Source organism: Peromyscus californicus, unplaced genomic scaffold (assembly GCF_007827085.1).
Source record: "Peromyscus californicus insignis strain IS unplaced genomic scaffold, ASM782708v3 Scaffold_5__1_contigs__length_169319896, whole genome shotgun sequence".
NCBI lineage: Eukaryota > Metazoa > Chordata > Mammalia > Rodentia > Cricetidae > Peromyscus > Peromyscus californicus.
Window position 1 is genome coordinate 12,475,194 of NW_026294573.1, and position 21,384 is coordinate 12,496,577.

Sequence of the window (21,384 nt, forward strand, 5' to 3'; positions counted from 1 at the left end):
TAGGAGAGCCACCAGGGGTTTGCAATGGCCTGAAGTTGGGGACTGGACTTTGAGCATGATGAATTCCAGTGTTGGGCAGGATGGAGGACGTAGCTCTGGAGTCAGGGCCAAGTTTGGGTGCTGGGGTCTCTAAGCTGTCCAAACCGCTGAACCCTGGGGTATACATGGAGGGGTTGGAAAGAGATGGGTAGGTGTCTCTGACTGGGGCCAGGCCTTGTCTCCATTCTCTCAAGTATGCAGGTATGTCTGGATTCCCTGTGGGCAAGGGTGAGGAATGCCATTTGGAATGAGGGAGGGGCGCTGTCTGTGCTGGTCCTGAGTGGGAGGGGGTCTCCAAGGAGTTGGGCAGATCCTGGGAGGATGGTCTTTGAATGGTGCAGGGAAGGGGGATGGGAGCGAGGAGGGAGTGGGCGACCTCTAAGCAGTTGTGCGAGTTTCCAGGCCTGTGCAGGGCCCTGGTGCAGGGGTGGGAGTGGGAGAAAACACAGTGTCTCTGAAGACTTGGGAGGGGGCCCTGGGCCTGTGAGGTCCCCGGGGTCTTTGAGCGGGGCGTCCCTGAAGATCTGTGAGGTTCCAGATCTCAAGTCCCAGGTCTCTGAGGAGTTGTGCGGGAGTGAGTAGGGAGTGGGGTGTCTCTGAGTCCCAGGGTGTCTGAGGTCCGAGTCTCAGCGGTGCCGGGTCTGTGAGTCCTCGGGTTTATACGGCGCCGGCTTTATGAGGTCCCTGGTCTGTGTGGTCCGGGCTGTGCGAATCCCCGGGTCTCCAGGTCCCCGAGTCTCCGCGGGCCCCGGATCTCTGAGTGCCCGAGTCTAGGAGCTCCCAGGTCTCCGCCGCCCCGGGTCTCGGAGGAGGCGGACCCGCCCGGTCGCCGCCGTCCCTCCCGGCCGGTGCTGGCGCCGCCCCGCCTGACATCAGTTCCTGCCGCCGCGCACAGCCCGCGTCTCCTTCCCGGCTCCGCGCTCGGGAGGCGCCGGCGGCGGCGGCGGAGCGAGGCCCGGGCGAGGCGAGGCGAGGGCGGCGGGCGCCGGGGCCCGCGGCCGGCACCACGGAGCCCCCGCACGGCCGGCGGCAGCGGTTGGCGGCGGCCCCGGGCGCCCGGCGCGGGAAGCGGCGACGGGGCGGCGGCGGCGGCGCCATGGAGCCGCGGGAGGTGAAGGACCGAATCCTGGAGAACATCTCGCTGTCGGTGAAGAAGGTGAGCGGCCTCCTTCGGCCCCGGCCCCTCCCCGGTCCCTGTCGCTCACCTCCCGGGTCGCCTCTGTGACTGGGACCCCGGGCCACCGTCCTCCCGGCGACCCCGAGCCCTGCAGGGGAAGCGGGCGGCTCCCGGGAGCGCCGCGGCCTCCGAGCTATTTTTAAAAAATAAAGTTGAGGTCAGCGTCCTCGGAGCTCCCCGGTGCCCGACTCGGCCTTGCCTTCTTGCCGAGGGGGGCCCGTGACACCTCGGGAAGGCTCCGGGGAGGACCCGGCATAGAGAGCATCCCTAAGGAGTTCGCTGCATCCATCCTTCCTCAGGGCAAAGGCCGAGGACCAGCACTCGCTGTGCCCCGCGACTTTGCCTGGCGTCCTGGCGAGTCCGCAAGTCATCCTACTCCAGGATGGCAGTTTAGAAAAAGCTAATTGCAGAGTTCTGATTGAGGACCTGAAGCGCCTAGGATTGTATTTTTGGATAGTGAGCCGTGGGACAGAGTGACGCTAAGATACTTTGCGTTGGGGCTTGCTAGTATTGGTCATTGCCCCAATTCCTGGTAGAAATGACTACCTGTCAAGGGCATGCACGTGAGTTGAGACCAGCCTCAAAAGGTTGGGTGTGGTAGTGTATGTCTGCCATCCCAGCACTCAGGAGGCCAGAGAAGAATCCTGAGATCCAGGCTAGCCTGGACTACACAACGAGATGCCGCGTCAAAAACAAAAAGTAGGAGTAGGGATCACAAAAGGATCCCAAGCTAGGTGGTAGAATTCATATCCACTGAAAACCCACATGGGCAATAAGAATACATTTATTTCTATCTACTTCGTTTTTTAGTTTCTTGCCTTGTGTGATTTGAAAAGATTAACTAGCTTTCCTTTTCTGCTCCTTTTTAAAAGTTATATTTTATTTACTCTGTGTATGTGGACGCGGGTATCTGTATGTATAGATGTGTGCCCACATGCCCGGGTGGGAGAGCGGAGATCAGGGGACGACTTTTGAGAATTGGTTCTCTCCTACCATGTGAGTTCCAGGAATCAAACTCAGGTTTGTCAGGATTGGTAGCAAGCACCCTTACCCACTGAGCCATCTCTCTGGCCCTCCTCTTACTTTTCTTTCTTTCTTTTTAAATAGTCTCACTATGTAGACCAGGCTGGACCCCACACTCTGCCTCCCAAGTGCTGGCATTAAAGGTGCACACCACTCTGCCTGGCCTCTTCTAGCTGGGCATAGTGGTGCATGCCTTTGCCCAGCACTTGGGAGGCAGAGACAGAGGCAGGCCGCTTTCTGTGAGTTCTGAGGCCAGCCTGGCCTGCATAGTAAGTTCCAGGACAGCCAGAACTACATAGTGAGATCCTATCTCGAAAAAACAAATAAACACATGAAAAATAAAAAGATTCCTGCATCTAATAAGACTTACTCCAAGGCAGGACGTTAGTCGGGGCTGCTTAGTTTGAAGGCAGCCAGAGCTATGCAGTGATAGTCTATCTCAAGACAACAAGGAAGAGTCCCATCTGTGCTCTACAGGGCGGCCATGGCAGGCCTGGCGAGATGGTACAGTGGGTAGAAGTGCATGCGAGCCTGAGATGGTGTGCAACCTGGATGACCTGGGATCCGTCACCAGGACTCATGATAGAGAAAGAGGAGTAAATTAAAAAAGAATAAGGTGGCTGGAGAGAGAGCCAAGTGGCGAAGAGCATCGGCAGCTTCCCCAGAGGGCCTAAGCTGGGGTTCCACCACCCACGTGGGGTGGCTCACTACTGCCTGTAACTCCAGCTCCAGGCGACTGAACCCCTTCTTCTGTCTTTCTCAGGCGCCTGCGTTCTGTGCACATACCCACACACAGAGACACACATTGATAAAATAATGAAAATACACCTTTTAAGCAGCAGCTGCAGCCCTTCGATACTCTGTTGGTTGAGAGAGGGAGACCTTAACTAAGCCTTGATGAACTGGTAGGATTCTGAGAGAGAGAGAGAGGGAGAGGGAGAGGGAGAGGGAGGGGGAGGGGGAGGGGGAGGGAGAGGGAGAGGGGGGAGGGAGAGGGAGAGGGGAGAGGGAGAGGGGAGAGGGAGAGGGGAGAGGGAGAGGGGAGAGGGGAGAGGGGAGAGGGGAGAGGGGAGAGGGGAGAGGGGAGAGGGGAGAGGGAGAGGGTAGTAGGTATTCAGGCTAGAAGGAACAGGACCCCCTAGGCCGTCTTCTGAGGATGACTAGGAGACAGGCTAACCTCAAAAGTATCAAGGGTTCTGCTAGCTGTGGCTAGAATGTGCCCCCTGGAAAAGCCATACAGCCTGGCACACAGGCCAGAGGTGCACAGACCCAGGCCCAGCTTTGGATTCTGGATTTACCATTGGGCATAATGATCCTGGCAGACAGTGGACCTCACAGGTCAGACTCTGCTCATGATGTTATAACGGGAATTCAGTTCCATGAGATAATATACCTGCAATGCTCAGCACAATGCCTACCACACTCTTAGGCTGAAATACTGTCTCGGCCGCCATTGCACCTTACAGTGTTTCCTTGTGTGTTTTCCCTGTGATGGGGCTGGAACCCGGGGCCTTATGCACACTCTATAAGCTCTCTACTATGACCTACGATCACAGCCCTTCTTTATTTTGTTATTTTATCTTATTTTTTTCGATAGCCCAGGCTGACACAAATGACCCCTGATGACTTTTGACCTTCCCTTCCACTTCCCGAGCGCTCGAATTTCAGGCGGGCATCATCACACCCTGCTTCTGTGGGATGCTGGGGATTGAACCCAGGGCCTCTTAGAGGCTGGGCACGTGCTCCACCCACTGAGCTACATCCTGAGTGCTCCCTTTTTACTTTTCTGAGACAGGGTCTACATTGCCCAGGCTTCTCTTGAACTTGCATCCTCTTTCCTTAGCCTCCAAAATAGCTACAGTTATAGACCTGGGGCACCATGACCTGCTTCCAGTAAACTTTTTAAAGAATCGGTGGTGGATATTTTCAAGCTGCATAGCCTTTGCTGAAATTACCCAATTCTTTCCTTTTTTGTTCCAAAGCAACCAATTGATGGGAGAGGCTGTATTCCAGTAAACCTTTATAAAAATAGTCAGGTAGGCTACATTTGGCCCACAGGCAGTAGTTTTTATATATATACCACATGGGTATACCCAAAAAAGTCCCTGTCGAGGCGGGGTGGGGAGCATTTTCAGAGAACTGAGTGTGAGCAGGCCTGTAGTAGCCCAGTGTGCATTGCGGCTGCATCTTTATGAGAGATCAGGTTTGCAGGGTGAACGTGGGCACCGTGAATCACATGGTGATGGAGCATTTTCGGTTTGATGAGTACCTTCCCATAGTCCTCATTGCTCTCAACCTGTGGGTCACATATCAGATGTCCTGCATATCAGATATTTCCATTAGGATTTGTAACAGTAGCAAAATTACAGTTATAAAGTAGCAATGAAAATAATTTTATGCTTGGGGGTCACCACAGCATGAGGCACTGTATTAAAGGGTCACAGCATAAAGAAGGTTGAGAACACTGCTCTAAGTTCTAGGAAGGTCACATGGGACAGGGATAAGGTCTCCATCCACCTGGAAGCAACATTATAGTAGAAGATGAGGGATATTTAGTCAGATCTTATCTAAGGCCATTTCAGAGTCAAGCTAGTGCTACATGGCCTGAGACAGAGTGTGATGAAGACTCGGGAGGTTAGCTTCAGCACGGATCGCTCCTGAAGGAGAAAAGTAAGAATTACTCTAAGAAAACAAATCTTTTCTTGAGTGAGGAAGAGAGACAGGGTGTCACTCTGTAGCCTGAGCTGACCTCAAACTCAATGTAGCTCAGGGGACCAGCCTCCTGTAACAGTGCCTTCCTGCCATCACAGGCCTGTGACACTGTGCTAAGAAACACGTTCTGAAAACACACACATCACACACACACACACACACACACACACACCACACAAACATGCACCACACATACCACACACACCGTACAAACATGCATCTCACACACACACACCACACACATGCACCATGTCACATACACACACCACATGCACCACACACACACCACACACATATGCAACACATACATAACACCACACATGCTGCATACGTGCACCACACCACACACATACCACATACACACACACACACACACACACACACACACACACACACACACAACACCACACATATGCACCACACACATCCTGAAAACACAAATATGGACCGGAGGTGTAGCTCAGTGGTAGGCTGTTTGCCTTAACACGTGTAAAGTCCTGGACTGGACCCCCAGCACTGTGTGGGGGTGCATACCTATAATCCTAGCACTAGCAGGTAAAAGCAGGAGGATCAAAAATTCAAGATCATTCTTGGCTACATAGAGAGTTCTAAGCCAGCCTGGGCTAGACGAGACCCTGTCTCAAAAAAAAAAGAAAAAAAACCCCAAAAATTAAACTCAGCTGTGGGAAGGCTGGGGTAGGAGGATTGCCATGAAGTTAAGGCTAGCCTAGACCCTACCTTCAAAATTATCATAATTATTATTATTTTTTAATTTTATAATTTGATTTAATTTTACATATCAGCCACAGATTCCCCGTCCTCCCTCCTCCCGCCCCCCTCCCCCAGCCCACCCCCCATTTCCATCACAATTATTATTTTTAATAATAATAAAGCCACAGAGATCTCAAGTGTGCAATGAAAAGTAACCATCCTGTGTCTCCCCTCCTTATACAGGGCAAATGAATTCATAAGGCATTGGTGGTAGCACAGCGGCTGCTTGTCTGGCCAGCTTCTTCACCTGCTTGGTTGAGGTAGACTGCCGCCTGCTCAGTGAGGCTCAGAGAAGGCCTGTTTCCAGCACATGGGTCCCCACATGGGCCTCCCTCCCACCCCCACCCCCAGCTCCCATCAACTGTAGCCTCTCTCCCAGGCCTCCATTAGCTGGAGCTGCCCCCCCCCCGCCCCCCCCCCCCCCCCCCCCTAGCCCCATTGAGTCTAGATCCAGGGAACTCTGGCCACCAGACTGCTGCTGTCACCCAGCCCAGCTGTCCTGGGAGTGGGTTTTCTCTGATTTTCTTTTGTTTTTTGAGACAGGGTCTCTCTACATTTCACTAGCTATCCTGGAACTCTCTATGTAGACCTGGCTGGCCTTGAACTCACAGAGATCCACCTTGCCTCTGCCTCCTCAGTGCTGGGATTAAAGGCACATGCTGCCATGCCTGGGCATTCCCCACTTTTCGACTCCTTCAGATAGCTTCGCCTTGCTAGTGCATTGAAAATTTGTGAAAGTTCTGGCCCGCTGCTTTAGATCAATAGTTTTGTTCTCTCTGCTTCCAGGGAAAATGTTCTAAAAACCCCCAGTGACTCAAATCACCCTGGTGAAGAGCTAAATAAAATAATAGCCACACACACATTTTACCAAGTGAGGCGCTTCCCTTTTCCTTCTGCTGGATTGTGGCTCTGGCCATGACTCTTTTTCTTTGGTTGCAGAAGGACCCAAGGACCTCCAGGCAGGAATCCCACGGTGGGCGCGAAGGCTCTGACCCTGTAGGTCACCCCACTGAGGACCAGGAACAGATGTGGGACAGGTGGTGCCCGCTTTTCCTGAGCCCTGCCTATTCGGCTTACAATATACTTCTCTTTTTATGTGACGCTTCTCTGACATCAGATTTCTATTTGAAGCCGCGTGACATTGTGGTCCTTTCCACCCCATCACAGAACACACGAGGCCTTGTCTATCCTGGGGTTGGCTCTAGCTAAGAGCCTTTCATATTGAAGGGCCAGGTCCTGGGCTTAGAGAAACCGCCCCCTGCTGGCAATAGTGGGCTCCATGGTAGACCAAGGCTCAAAAGTTGGGTGGCTTCGTGGTGATCCTGTTATCTCCCTCAAAACTCATGTATGTGGAGCCTGGTGTGAAAGAAGGTCATGGAAAAACTGAAAATCAGCTGTCAGCTGCCAAGTGTGAGGTCTAGCAGCATACTGAGCGAGGGGGCAGGGGTCGAGACGCTGAGATGGGAGCTGAGTGTGGATGTTACTGGAGGGAAGTCTGGCTTTTCTAGGTAGCTCATCTCCTGGGCAGACCGTTTGTCCTGCTGGAGTGCTTGTCTCCGCCTCACGATTCGTCCCTGGCGGGTTTCTGTCAGAGCTGACGCTTCTCCGTATCCACAGGAAACACTGGGCCCCCCCTGTCTGCTGCATGGTTCTCCCGGGTGGCCTCTCTGGTGGCAAAGGAACTCCCCGGCGTGGCGTTTGGAACCCGCCCTGCAGTGCAGATAGAACAGCCCTTGCCTGGAGCTGGCATCCTGGTCCAGCCTAGGGTGGAAGTTCACTGGTCTGTTGGTTTCACCTAGGGACCTGAGTGCATCCCCTGTCCTCTAGCCAGGTGACCCTGCTTCAGGTTTCTTTACCTTATGTATCTGTGATTCGTCTTCTCCCCTTGCTTGTATGTGTTAAACATTGCAGAAACACACAGGGAAGAACGTATCTGTTTCCTGTAGTCTGTTCTCCTCCCCAGACAGCTGTTTACTGGTGGGAACGAAGAAAATCGAAGTAATCCATTGGCAGGGAGAACAAGGAAGAGACGGTGCACATTTGAAATCCATGAGATCCCCACATTTGAAATCCACAAGATCCCCACATTTGAAATCCACAAGATCCCCACATTTGAAATCCATGAGATCCCCACATTTGAAATCCACAAGGTCCCCACATTTGAAATCCACGAGATCCCCACCTTAGTACTTGGAAGCCATGGGTCACTGGTCAGTTTTAGCACAAGTTCTCTGCTTTTTTTCTTTGATGGTCTCATGAAGCCCATGTTGGCCTTGAACTCACTACATAGCCAAGAATGTCTTTGAACTTCTGATCCCTCTGTCTCCACATGGAACACCTCACCCAGCTTTATGTGTTCTAGGGGTGGAAGCCAAGGCTTTGTGCATGCAAGGCAAGCTCCCTACCCACTGAACCACACATCCCCCAGCCTCATTCAAGCTCTTTGTTTTGGGTGTCCGGAGGCTGCTGAGGCTTGGAGCTACCAAACCCACTGAGAGGAAGAGGGAGTCATGTACCTGGGCTCCCTACATTCAATCTACTCAGAGGCAGCTCCTATCTCCACACCTTTCTCATCAGTAACACCACACAATGGCAGGACAGCCTTTACTGTCTGCCTAACGTAGGGAGGGGAGGCTCTGGGAGGCAGTGTGTCTGAAGCCATTAATCTCAGAAAGAGCAGAGTTAAACCTTGGAACCATTTTTCTGGCTCCTGCCCTTTTCTATTTCTCCATGATGTCCGCCTTAAGATGATAATCGTGTGTCTCTCTAGGTTGGTGTTTCTAATGCATATGCCAATGGGTTTCATCATGACACTCGTACATGTGCATTATACTTTGCTCCTGTGTGTCCCCTATTATACTCCTCTACTCCCCGTTCCATGGGTTAGCCTGTGGGCTGGTCCTCTATAAACTCTCCGTGCTTTATGTATTTGCTGAATGACCGCTGTGTACTGAGTGCTCTTGTGAGCAAATCCTGGGAAACAGGATTGCATTCTAGAGACAAACATGAGGCAGGTGGCAGTGTGTGTGTGTGTGTGTGTGTGTGTGTGTGTGTGTGTGTGTGTGTGTATGCGTGTGTGTGTGTGTGTGTGTGTGTGTGTGTGTGTGTGTGTGTGTGTGGTGTGTGTGTGTGTGTGGTGTATGTGTGTGTGTGTGTGTGTGTGTGTGTGTGTGTGTGTGTGTGTGGAGGTGGATCAGTCAGTAAGATGCACAAGGACCAGCGTTTGATTACCAGAACCCACTTTAAAAAGCCACCCATAAAGCCGGGCAGTGGTGGCGCACACCTTTAATCCCAACACTCAGGAGGCAAAGCCAGGCGGATCTCTGTGAGTTCGAGGCCAGCCTGGTCTACAGAGTGAGTTCCAGGACAGGCACCAAAACTACACAGAGAAACCCTGACTTGAAAAACTAAAAAGCAAAAAAAAAAAAGTCGCCCCTAGCGGACCATGCTTGCCCCTATCAGACCATGCTTGCGCACTGATGAGGCCGTGACAGCAGGATTGATTGCTGGGCTTGATGGCTAGCCAGCCTAGCCCATCCAAGTGTGAGACCTTATCTCAAAAAAACCCAAGATGGACAGTGTTCCTGAGGAACGGACATTAGAGGTGGTCCCCTGACCTCTGCATGCCTCACCACACAAAGCGTAAAAAATAAGCCTTTTGTGTGGTTTGTTTTGAGACAGGATTTCTCTGTGTAGTCTTGGCTGTTCTGGAGCTCCTTCTGTAGACCAGGCTGACCTCTGCCTCCTGAGTGCTGAGATTAAAAGCATGTGCTACCACCACCTGGCCATGTAAAAAAAATAAGAATTGCAGTGAATGGATGTGTACCTCAAGCCCTCTCTCATATCCTATCATGATTTGTATATTCCCGGCAGGCTTCCTCACCCCTGTGTCTGAGTTTTCAGCCTGCAGTATATCTGACTAGACCATGGCGTGGCCTGGGCCTTGGACTGGAGGCATGGGTCTCCACCATGTCCTCCAGACTCACACTGTATTTAGGCAGTGACCTTGGTGGCCATTTTCCTTTGGTGGCACACTGCTTGGGTGGGGGAAGCACTCATGAGGTCGTGTAGGCACAGCAGAGAGAGGGAAAGGGGAACCGAAAGCGCACAGAGGCAAAGGAGGTGCAGCCGGGAAGCCTGGGCTAAAGGAGGCTTGGAGAACCCCCTCCCCCACATCAGCATGGCACACGGCTGGTGCCTCTGAGAAAGCAGCGGGCTTCTGCCAGCGCCTGCCAGCACCAGCCGAGAAGAATGGAGTAGAACCCTGCACAGTGTGTTCTTTCCGGCAGTGCCTGCCTTCTGGGCCTCTGGGGTTTGCCCAGGGACTCTTGGCAATGTTTTCTCCCCATTCTGAAAGGCAGCCTTGGTTCCCAAGGTAGAAGAGGACTTGGAGGTTTGGGCAATCTCCTTCCTGGAAGGAGAAGTATTTAACCACTTTGAAAAATGTTCTTAGGGCTGGAGAGATGGCTCTTAACGGGCTGCTCTTGAGGATGACTCAGGTTTGGTTCCCAGCAGGTACGTGGTGGCTCACAACCATCTGTAACTCCACTTCTAGGGGATCCAATGCCCTCTTCTGGCTTCTGCAGGCTTTAGGCATGATATGGCTATATACACAGATGCCAGTAAAACAATTTATACATATTTTTTTAAAAAAAAAAAGAGTAAAAAATTTTAAATTTTTGTCTTAGTTTGTGTTTCTATTGCTGTGAAGAGACACCATGACCATGGAAATTCTCTCTCTCTCTCTTTTTTTTTTTTCAAGATAGGGTTTCTCTGTGTAACAGAGCCCTGACTGTCCTGGATTTCACATTGTAGACCAGGCTGGCCTCAAATTTAGAGATCCACCTGTCTCTGCCTCCCAAATGCTAGGATTAAAGGCATGTGCCACCATCCCTGGCAGCAACCCCCCCCCCCTCCTCCACTGGGCTAAATCCCCAACCCCCTGACAGCAACTCTTATAAAGGAAAACACTTCATTGGGCTTGCTTAACAGTTTCAGAGGTTTAGTCCATTATCATCATGGTGGGACATAGCAGCATGCAGGCAGACATGGAGCTGGAGAAGGAGCTGAGAGTTCTACATCTCAATCCACAGGCAACAGGAAATGAACTGTGACACAGGGCATAGCTTGAGCATAGGAGACTCCAAGCCCGCACACACAGTGACACACTTCCTCCAGCAAGTCTACACCTACTCCAACAAAGCCACACCTCCTCATAGTGCCACTCCCTATGAGCTTATGGGGGCCAATTACATTCAAACTACCACAATTACATATAATTATTTGTGGGGAGACAAGCACGCTACTGTGCACATGTGGAGGCCAGAGGCCAACTTTTGAGAGTCAGTTCTCTCTTTATACTGTGTGGGTCCAAGAGATTGAACTCAGGTCATCAGGTTTGGGAGCATGTGCTAAGCCCTTAATTAATTTTATGTGTATGGGTGTTTTGCCTGCGTACATGTCTGTGCACTATGTACATGCCTGGTGCCCATAGAGGCCAGAAGAGAACATGGGATCTCATGGAACTAGAGTTACAGATATTTGTGAGTCACCATGTGGATGCTGGAAACCTAACCCAGGTCCTGGAAGAGAAGAAAGTGCTCTTTTGTTTTGTTTTGTTTTTTTGAGACAGGATTTCTCTGTAACAGCCCTAGCTGTCCTGGAACTCATGCTGTAGACCAGGCTGGTCTTGAACTCACAGAGATCCACCTGCCTCCCAAGTGCTGGGATTAAAGGCGTGTGCCACCACCGCCTGGCACAGCTGGTGCTCTTAAGCACTGACCCAGCTCTCTAGTCCTTAATTTTTCTTTTCTCCTCTTCTTCCTCTTCTTCCTCTTCTTTCTTTTTGAGACAGGGTCCCATTTATCCCTGATGGCCTCAAATTCTCTGTGCTGCTGAGACTGACCAAGCTTGTGACCTCCTACCTCCACTGTGATCACAGGCATGTGCTGCCTTCTTTGATGTGTGTGGTATTGGGAAGTGAACTCAGGGCCTCTCAAACACTTAACAAGTGCTCTACCAATTGAGCCACGTCCCCAGCCCAGGCTTTTAGAAACCACATTCTGTCAATTTACCTAAAAGATTTGTCCTCCTCAGCCACCATTACGGCCTAAACAAGGCACACAAAGAAACTCCAGAACCCATTTTCCTTTTTCCCATGATGCTTCTCGGTGGATCTGCCAGCCTAGTATAGTGTATGCTGCAGTCCAGGGTGTGAGCAGTGATCTGGGAGGTGGTGGGAAGCTGTGGGATCCAACTGTTGGACATTCAAGAAACTTTGATTTTACCAGCATTGATTCAAGGGCAGTGCAGGCCATGGCAAACAGACCCTTTAGAACACCTCGGGGAACGACTGCCACACAGAGACATCAACTCAAGGACAGGACTGTCATGCCCACGAGGAAATGGGACTGACCATGTGTGAATCTCAGGGTCTCTCATTGGTTCTCATGCAGAGTGATTTGTGCACACTCCAGTTTCCTGGACCGCTGTAAGTGGTTGTCACTGGGAATCTGTTCCAGGGTAAGGTGGAGTGGGACCTTAGGATAGAGACTGTAACACTAGGAGACCGAGTCAGAAGCTCTGCAGATGGAGCTGCAGACAGCTGAGGCCTGTAAGCTGATGCTGTCGAGGAAGGAAGCAACTAGAACATTCCCAGCACCGTGGCCCAGTTACTGAGTCCCTCAAAACCTGTGCTTCATCTCAGGTGGGAGGGAAGCAGGGGGAGCCGCCTCTGGAGTCCCAGCACATGTGGCCAGGTGGTACGGGAGGTTCCTTTGCCTTCCTCAGCCATAAAATGAGGGTTCTGGTCCCGTGATTATTTTTCTGATTTTCCAGTGTGTTTGTGGTTAGCTAGCTGCCACACACTGCCCCCACTTTCTGGGTCTTTCCCCCTTCACATGCCATCCTGCATGGGGCATTCTTACTGAGACCGTGGGAAACTGCTGATGGCCGGGTGGTTGTCTTAGAAACCCTTGGATGTCAGAGTTCTTCCGCCCTGGCCAGCATCCAGTCCTGACTAAGACCCTGCTAGGGATTCTCCCCAGAAATGCTCTTGGCAGTGATGTTCTGCTCCTTGGATCATGTGACACAGGCATTATTGTTCTTAAGGAGTTTTGTGGGACTGGGGATGCAGCTCAGTTGATAGAATGCCTGCCTAGCATGCACAAGGTTTTATACATCACTGTATAAAACCAGGCATGATGACGGACACCTCTAACTTCAGCACTTGGGAAGCTGAGGCAGGAGAATCATCATCATCAAGATCATCCTTGGCTACGTAGCCAGCCTGGACTACTTGAGATGCCTTCTCGCACCCCTAAAAGAAGCTTCAGTAGGTAACTCCGACTTGGTTGCCTTATTTGTGGGTTTTTACTATATACCTGTATATCTGTTTGTTTTTGAGGGACTAGATGATGGCTACCAGCCTTTCCCTTCAAGTCTCTGGCATCTGTGCCTGAAGGTGATCTAGTACTTCTGATCAGTATTAAGCTGGGCCTAGTTGCAAAAGTTTGTAATGCCATCTTTTTGGGAAACTGAGGCAGGAGGATCTCAAGTTCAAGGCCAGCCTGGGTAATCTATTGTATTAATCACTGTTCTGTTGCTGTGAAGAGACATAATGACCAAGACAACTCTTATAAAGGAAAGCATTTCACTGGGGGCTTGCTTACAGTTTCAGAGTCTTAGTCCATTTTCATTGTGGTGGGGAGCTTGGCAGGTAGGCAGGCATGGTGCTGGAGAAGTAGCTGAGAGCTACATCCTGATCCATAAGCAGAGAGAGAGACATGGGCCTGGCAAGGGCTTTTGAAACCTCAAAGTCCACCCCCCAGTGACACACCTCCTCCAAAAGGCCACACCTCCTAATCCTTTCAAATAGTTCCACTCCCTGGTGACCAAGCATTCAAATATATGAGCCTATGAGGGCCATTTTTATTCACACCGCCACATATTAAGGCCATTTCTCCAGATGAAAAGTTTAAAAAGGATCAGATTTATGGAGGCCCTCCTGAAGGGACATAGTCACACTGGCTCTTTTCCATCTGTCACTGGTTGGACATGTCCTCTTTTGACCTCTTCTTGAGAAGTTTAGGAATAAGAATTTGAGGACACCGATTCCCAAGATGGTAAATGGTTTGGACCTGCCTCAGAAAGAGCAAGTGTCTGTGAAGACCAGAGGGGTTGCCTGACGTGGTTGCACACACAGTAATCCCAGCACTGGACAGGCTGAGGCAGGAAGAGTCCTGCAGTCTGTCTAGTCAGTGGCCGTGCCTGGAGTAGAATCCAAACCGCCACGCAGACACTGCCCTGTCACTTCTGGGACACATGATTGCTCTCACGCCCTGCAGCAGTCCTGAGTGAGGGAAGCATCACGTGTAGACCGAGTGCACGGGAGGATTGCTCTGTCTGTTCATTTGAGCTCATTTAAGTGTGGCTACCGTCGACTTAGTTATTTAAGGGGTGACTCCGGTGAAGCAGCAACCTGTCTTTCTTTCCTTTGCTTCTGGACCTGGAATCCCCAGAGTTTCCTTAGTAGTGGGCGATCAGAATATGAGTGCTCTCTGTGAGGCCAGCAGGGAGACTGCTGTTTACAGGGTAACCTCCAGCCCTAGCAACAGAAGAGAAACACGCCTTCCATGTTGCCAGGCTGTTTCTTTTATATATGTAGGCTTGTACCCTCCCTGAGTGAGCAGGATGAGGCAGGCACAGGTTTAGAGACCATTGTGACTGGCAGGTGTGGGGATGCGCATGTCCCGTTCTGGAGCCTCTTAGCAGCCAGGCCGTTCAGACAGCCTTTGTGCAGCCTTGCACACTCTCCTGATATTGTAGAAGCAGGGGTTTATCCTGCCCTGTGAAGACAGGAGTATGGCCCGCCTTTCCCCCAGGACAGCCTCAGCCCATGGCAGAGCTGGAATCTGGGTCTCTCTGTCGGTCTGGACAGCTTTGTGGTCTCTTTCAGTCCTGACTGACCAGGACACAAGAAAAGAGGTCACCTGCCCCCGTCTTTGCACTGGACCACTTATGATCTTACACAGTCACCTTTAAGTTCCTGTTAGGGACCAATCTGCAACGGTTGCATGGTGCCTGTCATGGGATTCAGTGTTGTCTTAAGTCATTTGTGTCTAGGAGAGGTCTCAGAACAGAGAGTGGAACCGGCCTGATCAGAATGCTCTGCGCCAGACAGCTCTTGGCTCGGTGACGAGTGCCACCCACGGTTCCCTGAAGTCACCAGGCTGCTGCAGTCATGTGATGGCCAGTGTCCCCAGGGCGCTCAAGGAGTGCATCTTCCTGGCTTTAAGGGAGTCTAGGATGAACCAGACAAGCTCTTCGTGAGCCTAGTGCCTGAACACCCTCCCCCCAAAATGGAGGACAGTAGCTTAGCCAGTCCAGGGTGTGGTCTGGAAACAGGCAGCCTTTTAAAAGGTCAGCTTCACAGAACAGTGTGATATTCAGCCCCTCTTTGGTCCGGCTGATCTTGCTTTTTTTTGGTATTGTTTTATTTATGTGTATGTGTCTATGTGAGTATGCCATGCGTGTGCAGGTACCTGCAAAGGCCAGAATAGAGAGGTTGACTCCCCTGGAGTTGGAGTTACAGACAATGTGAGTCACCTGATGTGGGTGCTGCGAATTGAACCCAGGACCTCTGGAAGAGCAGTCAGTGCTCTTAGTCACCCAGCCATCTCTCCAACCCCTTATCTTGATGCTCTTAAATTTCTTCTGATGGGAACTTTCCCATCCTCCCATAATCAAGCATACCAGCCCACCTGTGTCTGTCCCAGGAGGCCGCCCTGTGCTCCCATGGAGCCCGCCTTTCTTGTTCCACCCGTTTTTCCACCATCATTTTAGCAAAACTGGTCAAAGGAGTTTTTGGTATTTGTTCTCTCCCGCCCTTTGGTCCCTCCCTCCCTCTCTGCCATTTCTCCCGCTGTCTTAATTTCCTATTATTTTGAACATGTTCTAGTCATCTGTAGCAACTTCAGTGCACATTGCTTATAGACAATTCTTCTTTCCACAGGACCTGATACCACCTTTACCTCCTTTAAAAATTTGTGATAATAGCTGGGGTGGTGGCGAACGCCTTTGATCCCAGCACTTGGGAAGCAGAGGCAGGTGGATCTCTGTGAGTTCGAGGCCTGGTCTACAGAGTGAGATCCAGGGCAGCCAGGCTACACAGATCTTGGGGGAAAAAAACAGTGATACATTTCCTTAATGTCATCAGGGCTCAGTTGCAGCTCCATTGGTAAAGAGCATAGTTAACACACATGAAGTCCTGGGTTCCATCCCCAGCACTGCATAAACCAGACATAACAACACCTGTGATCTCAGTACCTGGGCGTTGGAGGCAGGGGGATCAGAAATTTAAGGTCATCCTGGGCTACACAGCAAGTTCAAGGCCAGCCTGGCCTACGAGAGACCTTGACTCAAAATAGAAAGATCAAGAATCTGCTGAGTTTCAAGTTCCAATTATTGCAGTCCTTTAAAAAAAAAATGCCTTGTTTACGCAAAGCATATTCAATGGAACTTCCCTGCCCCTCACCCCAGGGCCATTCATTGAGGTTCCTATCACATCCTTTTAGGTCCTTGTCCACTGTGACCCTGGTAACCCATGGTGCCCTCTCTGGAAATTCTTTCACATGGCTTCTGCAGCATATACTATATGATCCGACCCTCAGCTGCCCCCGCTGACCTCATCCTGTGTCACCCCGCCCCCTCAGCCACCAGGCTGCAGCCCTGTCAGATTGCTTAGGGGTGGCCCTGCCTCGGGTCCTTGCACCTGCTGCTCCCCTAGCAAGCTAGCCATGCATGGGACTTTCTGGGGATTCTGAAAGAAAGGTAGTGTCTGGCCCAGAATCTGCTGTGTTGGTCCAGGAAGGGGCCTGGGCATCGTTGTATTTCTCAAGTTCTCCGAGTGCTCCTGTGGAGCTGCCTCGGCAAAGGATGGCACCCCCTGGGCAGCACTCAGAGAGCCTTTCCCTGACCTCGGCATCCAGGATTGCTGTCTGTGCATCTCAACCCATTTCCCTACCACCTCCTGGACAGCTCCCCTTTCAAGTCTCATGGCAGAGTGCCACCTGACCTATAAATGGGACCATTCTGTGGCTGGGCCTAGAAAACCTAGACTTGCCTTCACTTCCTTTCCTCATCCATAGCGTCTCATCCATTGATGAACTCCTGGACACCTCTTTCAGACCCTCAGTCTGACCCCTTCTCACTTCCTCCACCACCACGGTGACCCTGGTGCCATTGCCCTGGTTCCCCCTCCCAACCAAGCTCTCTGCCTCCAGCTTGGGTTCTGCAGTCTGGACATGTCACACAGTAGCCTGTGACACACATCTGACCAAGTTATCTTCTGGTGCTCAAGCCTTTAGCAGCTTCGCATCAAACTGGAAATGAAGTATGAAGCCCTTACATGGCCTGTCCATGATTTGGCCCTCAGTGGCCTTCGTGGCCTCATCTCCCATCCTCATTCCCCGAGTTCAGCCATATCAGCCTCACGGTTGCTCCTGGGCTGAGACACGAGCACTCAACCCCTAGAAACCTCAGTGATCGTCCTTGGAGGAATTGCCCCTGGCCCAGAACGGACAGCAGGCCCATGCCCTTCTTGGCTTTAAAATAATATTTATCATCCCTGATACGGTATCAAACGTATAGTTGCATAAAGTTTATCTTTAGCACAGGAATGTAAGTGTGACAAGCGCCAGGACTTTGTAGATGTCTGTGAAGAATGGCATCTGAAGTTGGGGATGGATTCAGTATAGTCTGACTGTTTAGCATGCACAGGGCGCTGGTTTTGAGCCCCAGACTGCTATGTTGGGCTCGGGGGGGATTTCATATCTATGCATACTAGGTAGTTGTAGTATTTATTGAGCTATATGACTCCTGAGGACTCAAGCCACTCGATTCTGGCCTCTGCTGAACTGACCTTAGGCGACACCACTCCTGTCACAGCCCAGCGGTCACAGTGTATGCTGCTTGCCACCTCTGTCAAGACCTTAGGCCATGGGCAAGCACCATTTTCAGAGCTACATAGGCCTTCCAGGCCATTTAACCTGTTATATCTGCTTAATTCTGGCACTGTGGCACCAAGGCAACATAGATAACACAAGCAGAATGGTGTGTTCTGCCAACTCTGAAACAGTCTGCCTTGGCCGAGAGGACACCCTCTAATCAGCAGGGGGAGTTCTCCCCAGAAGTGGGGCGCTGCTCTGTGAGACTCAGGAGACACAAAGAGGGAGAGTCACAGACTCGTGGTTTCCAACTGTTCCCTGACCATCATCCAAGAAACAGGCTCAAATCTACAGGCTTTTAAAGATTTACTTATTTTTATTTTGCGTGTGTGAATGTTTTGCCCGTATGTATGTATGTATGCACACCATGTGTGCGTGCTCATGAAGGCCAGAAGAGGGTGCTGGGCCCCCTGGAGCTAGAGTTACAGACCCCCCATAGGGAGCCGCTGAGTGGGTGCTGGGAACCGAACCCAGGTCCTCTGCAAGATCAGCCAGCGCTCTTAACCCCTGAGCTGTCTCTCCGGACATTGTCCTGCGGTGAATGTCTCAGTTCTGGTTGGGAGGCGCTGAGTTTCTCTTTCTTGGGCTCTCCTGAAAATACATCAGAAAGGAATTTAAACAGAGTCTTAACTTTTGTTTGTTTGCTTCGTGTTGGTTTTTGAGGTAAGGGCTGTCTGTGTAGCCTAGGCTAGCCTCAAAATCTCAATCCTGCCTCAGCCTCCAGAGTGCTGGGATGATAGGCGTGTGCCACCACACCTGCTAACTCTGACATTCCTTCAGGGATTTTGAAGCCAAGCACGATGACTACTGTCTGTGTGACGTCAGCTGTGGTGTGACTGCCGTGATGAAACAGTGTCTCTGAGCGGCATTACTCTCATCCACATCACGCTGCCCACACTTGTAAAGTGTTTACAAGGCCTTTTTGTGCGTGTGTGTGTGTGTGTGTGTGTGTGTGTGTGTGTGTGTGTGGTTCTTCTCTGTGTAGTCCTGGCTGGCCTGGAACTCACTATGTAGATGAGGTTGGCCTTGAACTTACAGAGATCTGCCTGCCTCTGCCTTCCACATGCTGGGTTATGAGGCCCTTTGATTTTTGATTTTTTGAGACAGGGTTTCTCTGTATAGTCCTGGCTGGCCTGGAACTCACTATGTAGCCCAGGCTGGCCTCGAACTCGCAAGATCCTGCTGCCTCTGCCTCCAGTGTTGGGATGAAGGGGATGTGCCATCACTGCCTGGCTGGCCCTTTGATAAACGAGGTATTGCTGTTATCTGAAGCCTCCTGGAAGCCTTTAGGAAACCGAGGTTGGAGCAGCTGGGTGACTTGCCCGTGCTCACCCAGTGAGAACAGAGTCAGCATCTAACCCACATCTGATCCCAGGACCCACACTCTTACACACTCTGCTACCTTCCTGATGCTCATAACGAGTGCTCAATATGTGACGGATCTGATTATAGCTGGTATTAGCACATCGGCAGATATGGATTGCAACCAGAGAGTCATTTGGCATAAAAGACGCCAACTGCGCTTCCAGGCTGATCATTATGTCCTGTCGGCTGGTCCCATCCCTCTGGAGTCCTCATCCACTGTTTGCTCTCCCAGGCCTGCCACTGTGGGAAGTGGTTGCCAGCGGCCTCTCTGTAGCTCACCAAGAGCTCCTGCGCTGTTTGTTTACCTTTGTGCCTGCTTTGCTGACCAGCTCCCCGCTATGAGCTGAGCTCGAGCTGTTGACTAAGCTCCTTGAGCTCTTGCATCATCAACTCATGGGCATTCTTCTTCCTGCTCTTTTCAAGATCTATGCCTGGCCGGAGCATGGCACCAGACCGTCCGCCTTCAGATAACAGAAATTCTAAACCAGCCTAAAGGGAGCTAAGGAGATGGCTCAGCTGGTAAAGGCCCTACCGTGCAAGCCTGAGGACCCAGGTGCCGATTCCAGGACCCACATAAAAGCTGCACATGGTAGCTCCCATCGTAACTACAGAGCTAGTGGAGCGGAGTCAGGCAGATCTCTGGAGCCACTGGCCAAGTAGCTCAGCCACTTGGTGAGCTATTGGTTCAGAGACTTTGTCTTAAAAAAATAAGGCAGGTAGCCTGGCAGAGTGGTACACGCCTTTAATCCCAGCACATGGGAGGCAGACAGGTGGATCTGAGTTCACGAGGTCAGCCTGGTCTACATAGCAAGTTCCAGGACAGTCAGGGCTACATGGCAAGACCCTGTTTCAAAACAAAGATTTTTTTTTTTTATGTAGAGAAGTAATTAAGATCCTCACTGTCAATCTCTACCTTTCTCCCCGTGCACACACACAAATATGCATACACATACATACAGCGTGCATACACATGCTGTGATGGTTTGTTTTAACTGTCAACGTGACACAATCTGGAACGACCCAGAATGAGTGTCAACAAGGGATTTTCTAGATCAAGGCTGGCCTGTGGGCAGCACATCTGGAGGATTGTCTCGTTAACGTTAATTGATGTGGGAAGAGCCAGCCCACTGTGGGCAGCACCATTCCTTAATCAGGGGCCTGAGCTATGTAAGCATAAAGAGGGGACTAAGCTCACACTAACTCGCACACATTCATTTCTCTCTGCTTGTGTCTGTGAATGTGATGTGTCAAGTCCTGCTGCCTTGGTTTCCCCCACCATGAAGGTCTGTCACCTGGAATTGTGAGCTAAGATAAACGCTTTCTTCTAAGCTGACTTTTGTCACGGTAATTATCACAGCAGCAGAAATGAAAGCAGGGTGCGTGTACACGCAGAAGTGTGTGTTTTGCCGGATGCTACGCTGTTGGTGTAACAGAATCCGGGTTCGTGGTCGCTCATCATCTCAGCTAATGTTCGTTTGCCGCTTGCTGCTCACCAACTATGCTGAGCCTCTTGGGTGCTGTTTACTCCCGATCCCCTAAACCAGCAGCAGCAGCCAGCAGGACAGCCTGCCATGGTGGCAGTGCCGTGCGTCTGAACTGTCCAGGCCAGAGCTGCTTGCCCTGGGTGACTGCTGAGCGCTTGAAATATGGCTGGTGCTGCTTTCTGTTTCATTTATAACTTCATGCAACCACATAAGGCTGGCAGGTACTGTGCCAGACAGTTCAGCTTCAAAAAGTCCCTTTAGTTCATTTTAAAAGGGAGAAAAAATGAGTAGGAGAGTGAAGTAACTTTCTGAGGTGTTGCTGTGCCCAGTGCCTGGCTGAACACTCTTGCTTCCTGCCTCAGCCCTCTGCACCATTGCAGTATGCCTTCCTAGAAGTTTTCTATTACATTTTTATTTATTTTGCATGTGTGTGGGTGTGAGTTCACATGCTGTGGCACATGTCTGGAGTTCAGAGGACAGTTTATGAGAGTCAGTTCTCTCTGCCTACCTTGTGGGTTCCAAGGATTGAAATCAGGTCATCAGGCTCGGTAGCAAGCACCTTTGATGCTGAGCCATCTCACTGGCTGTGGTGCTTTTTTTTTAAAGCGTTGCAGATTGCTCTCTGAGTCATGATATCATGTGTAGATTTACAACTCACCTTGACATGTACAAGACATACCTAAAGACAGCTGTCAGAGTCCCGAGGGTATAAAGAAGAGCAAATGGGAGTGGAGCCTGTGTTCCTGGGAAGGGAGACTAGATATTGTGAGACACTATCTCTCGGTGTGAACAGTCTCTGCGTTCAGCA

General features: G+C 51.1%; 1 protein-coding gene across 2 annotated transcripts in view; it reads left to right on the plus strand.

The window, feature by feature from the left end:
- Window positions 1-1,062: 1,062 nt before the first annotated feature.
- Plekhm2 (pleckstrin homology and RUN domain containing M2) overlaps window positions 1,063-21,384 on the plus strand; it is a 44,779-nt gene continuing 24,457 nt past the window's right edge. For both annotated transcript variants that reach the window (XM_052716467.1, XM_052716468.1), the window contains exon 1: window positions 1,063-1,195. In XM_052716467.1, coding sequence (XP_052572427.1) covers window positions 1,136-1,195 — 60 coding nt within the window. In that variant the 5' untranslated portion in view covers window positions 1,063-1,135. The remainder of the gene's footprint in view (window positions 1,196-21,384) is intronic.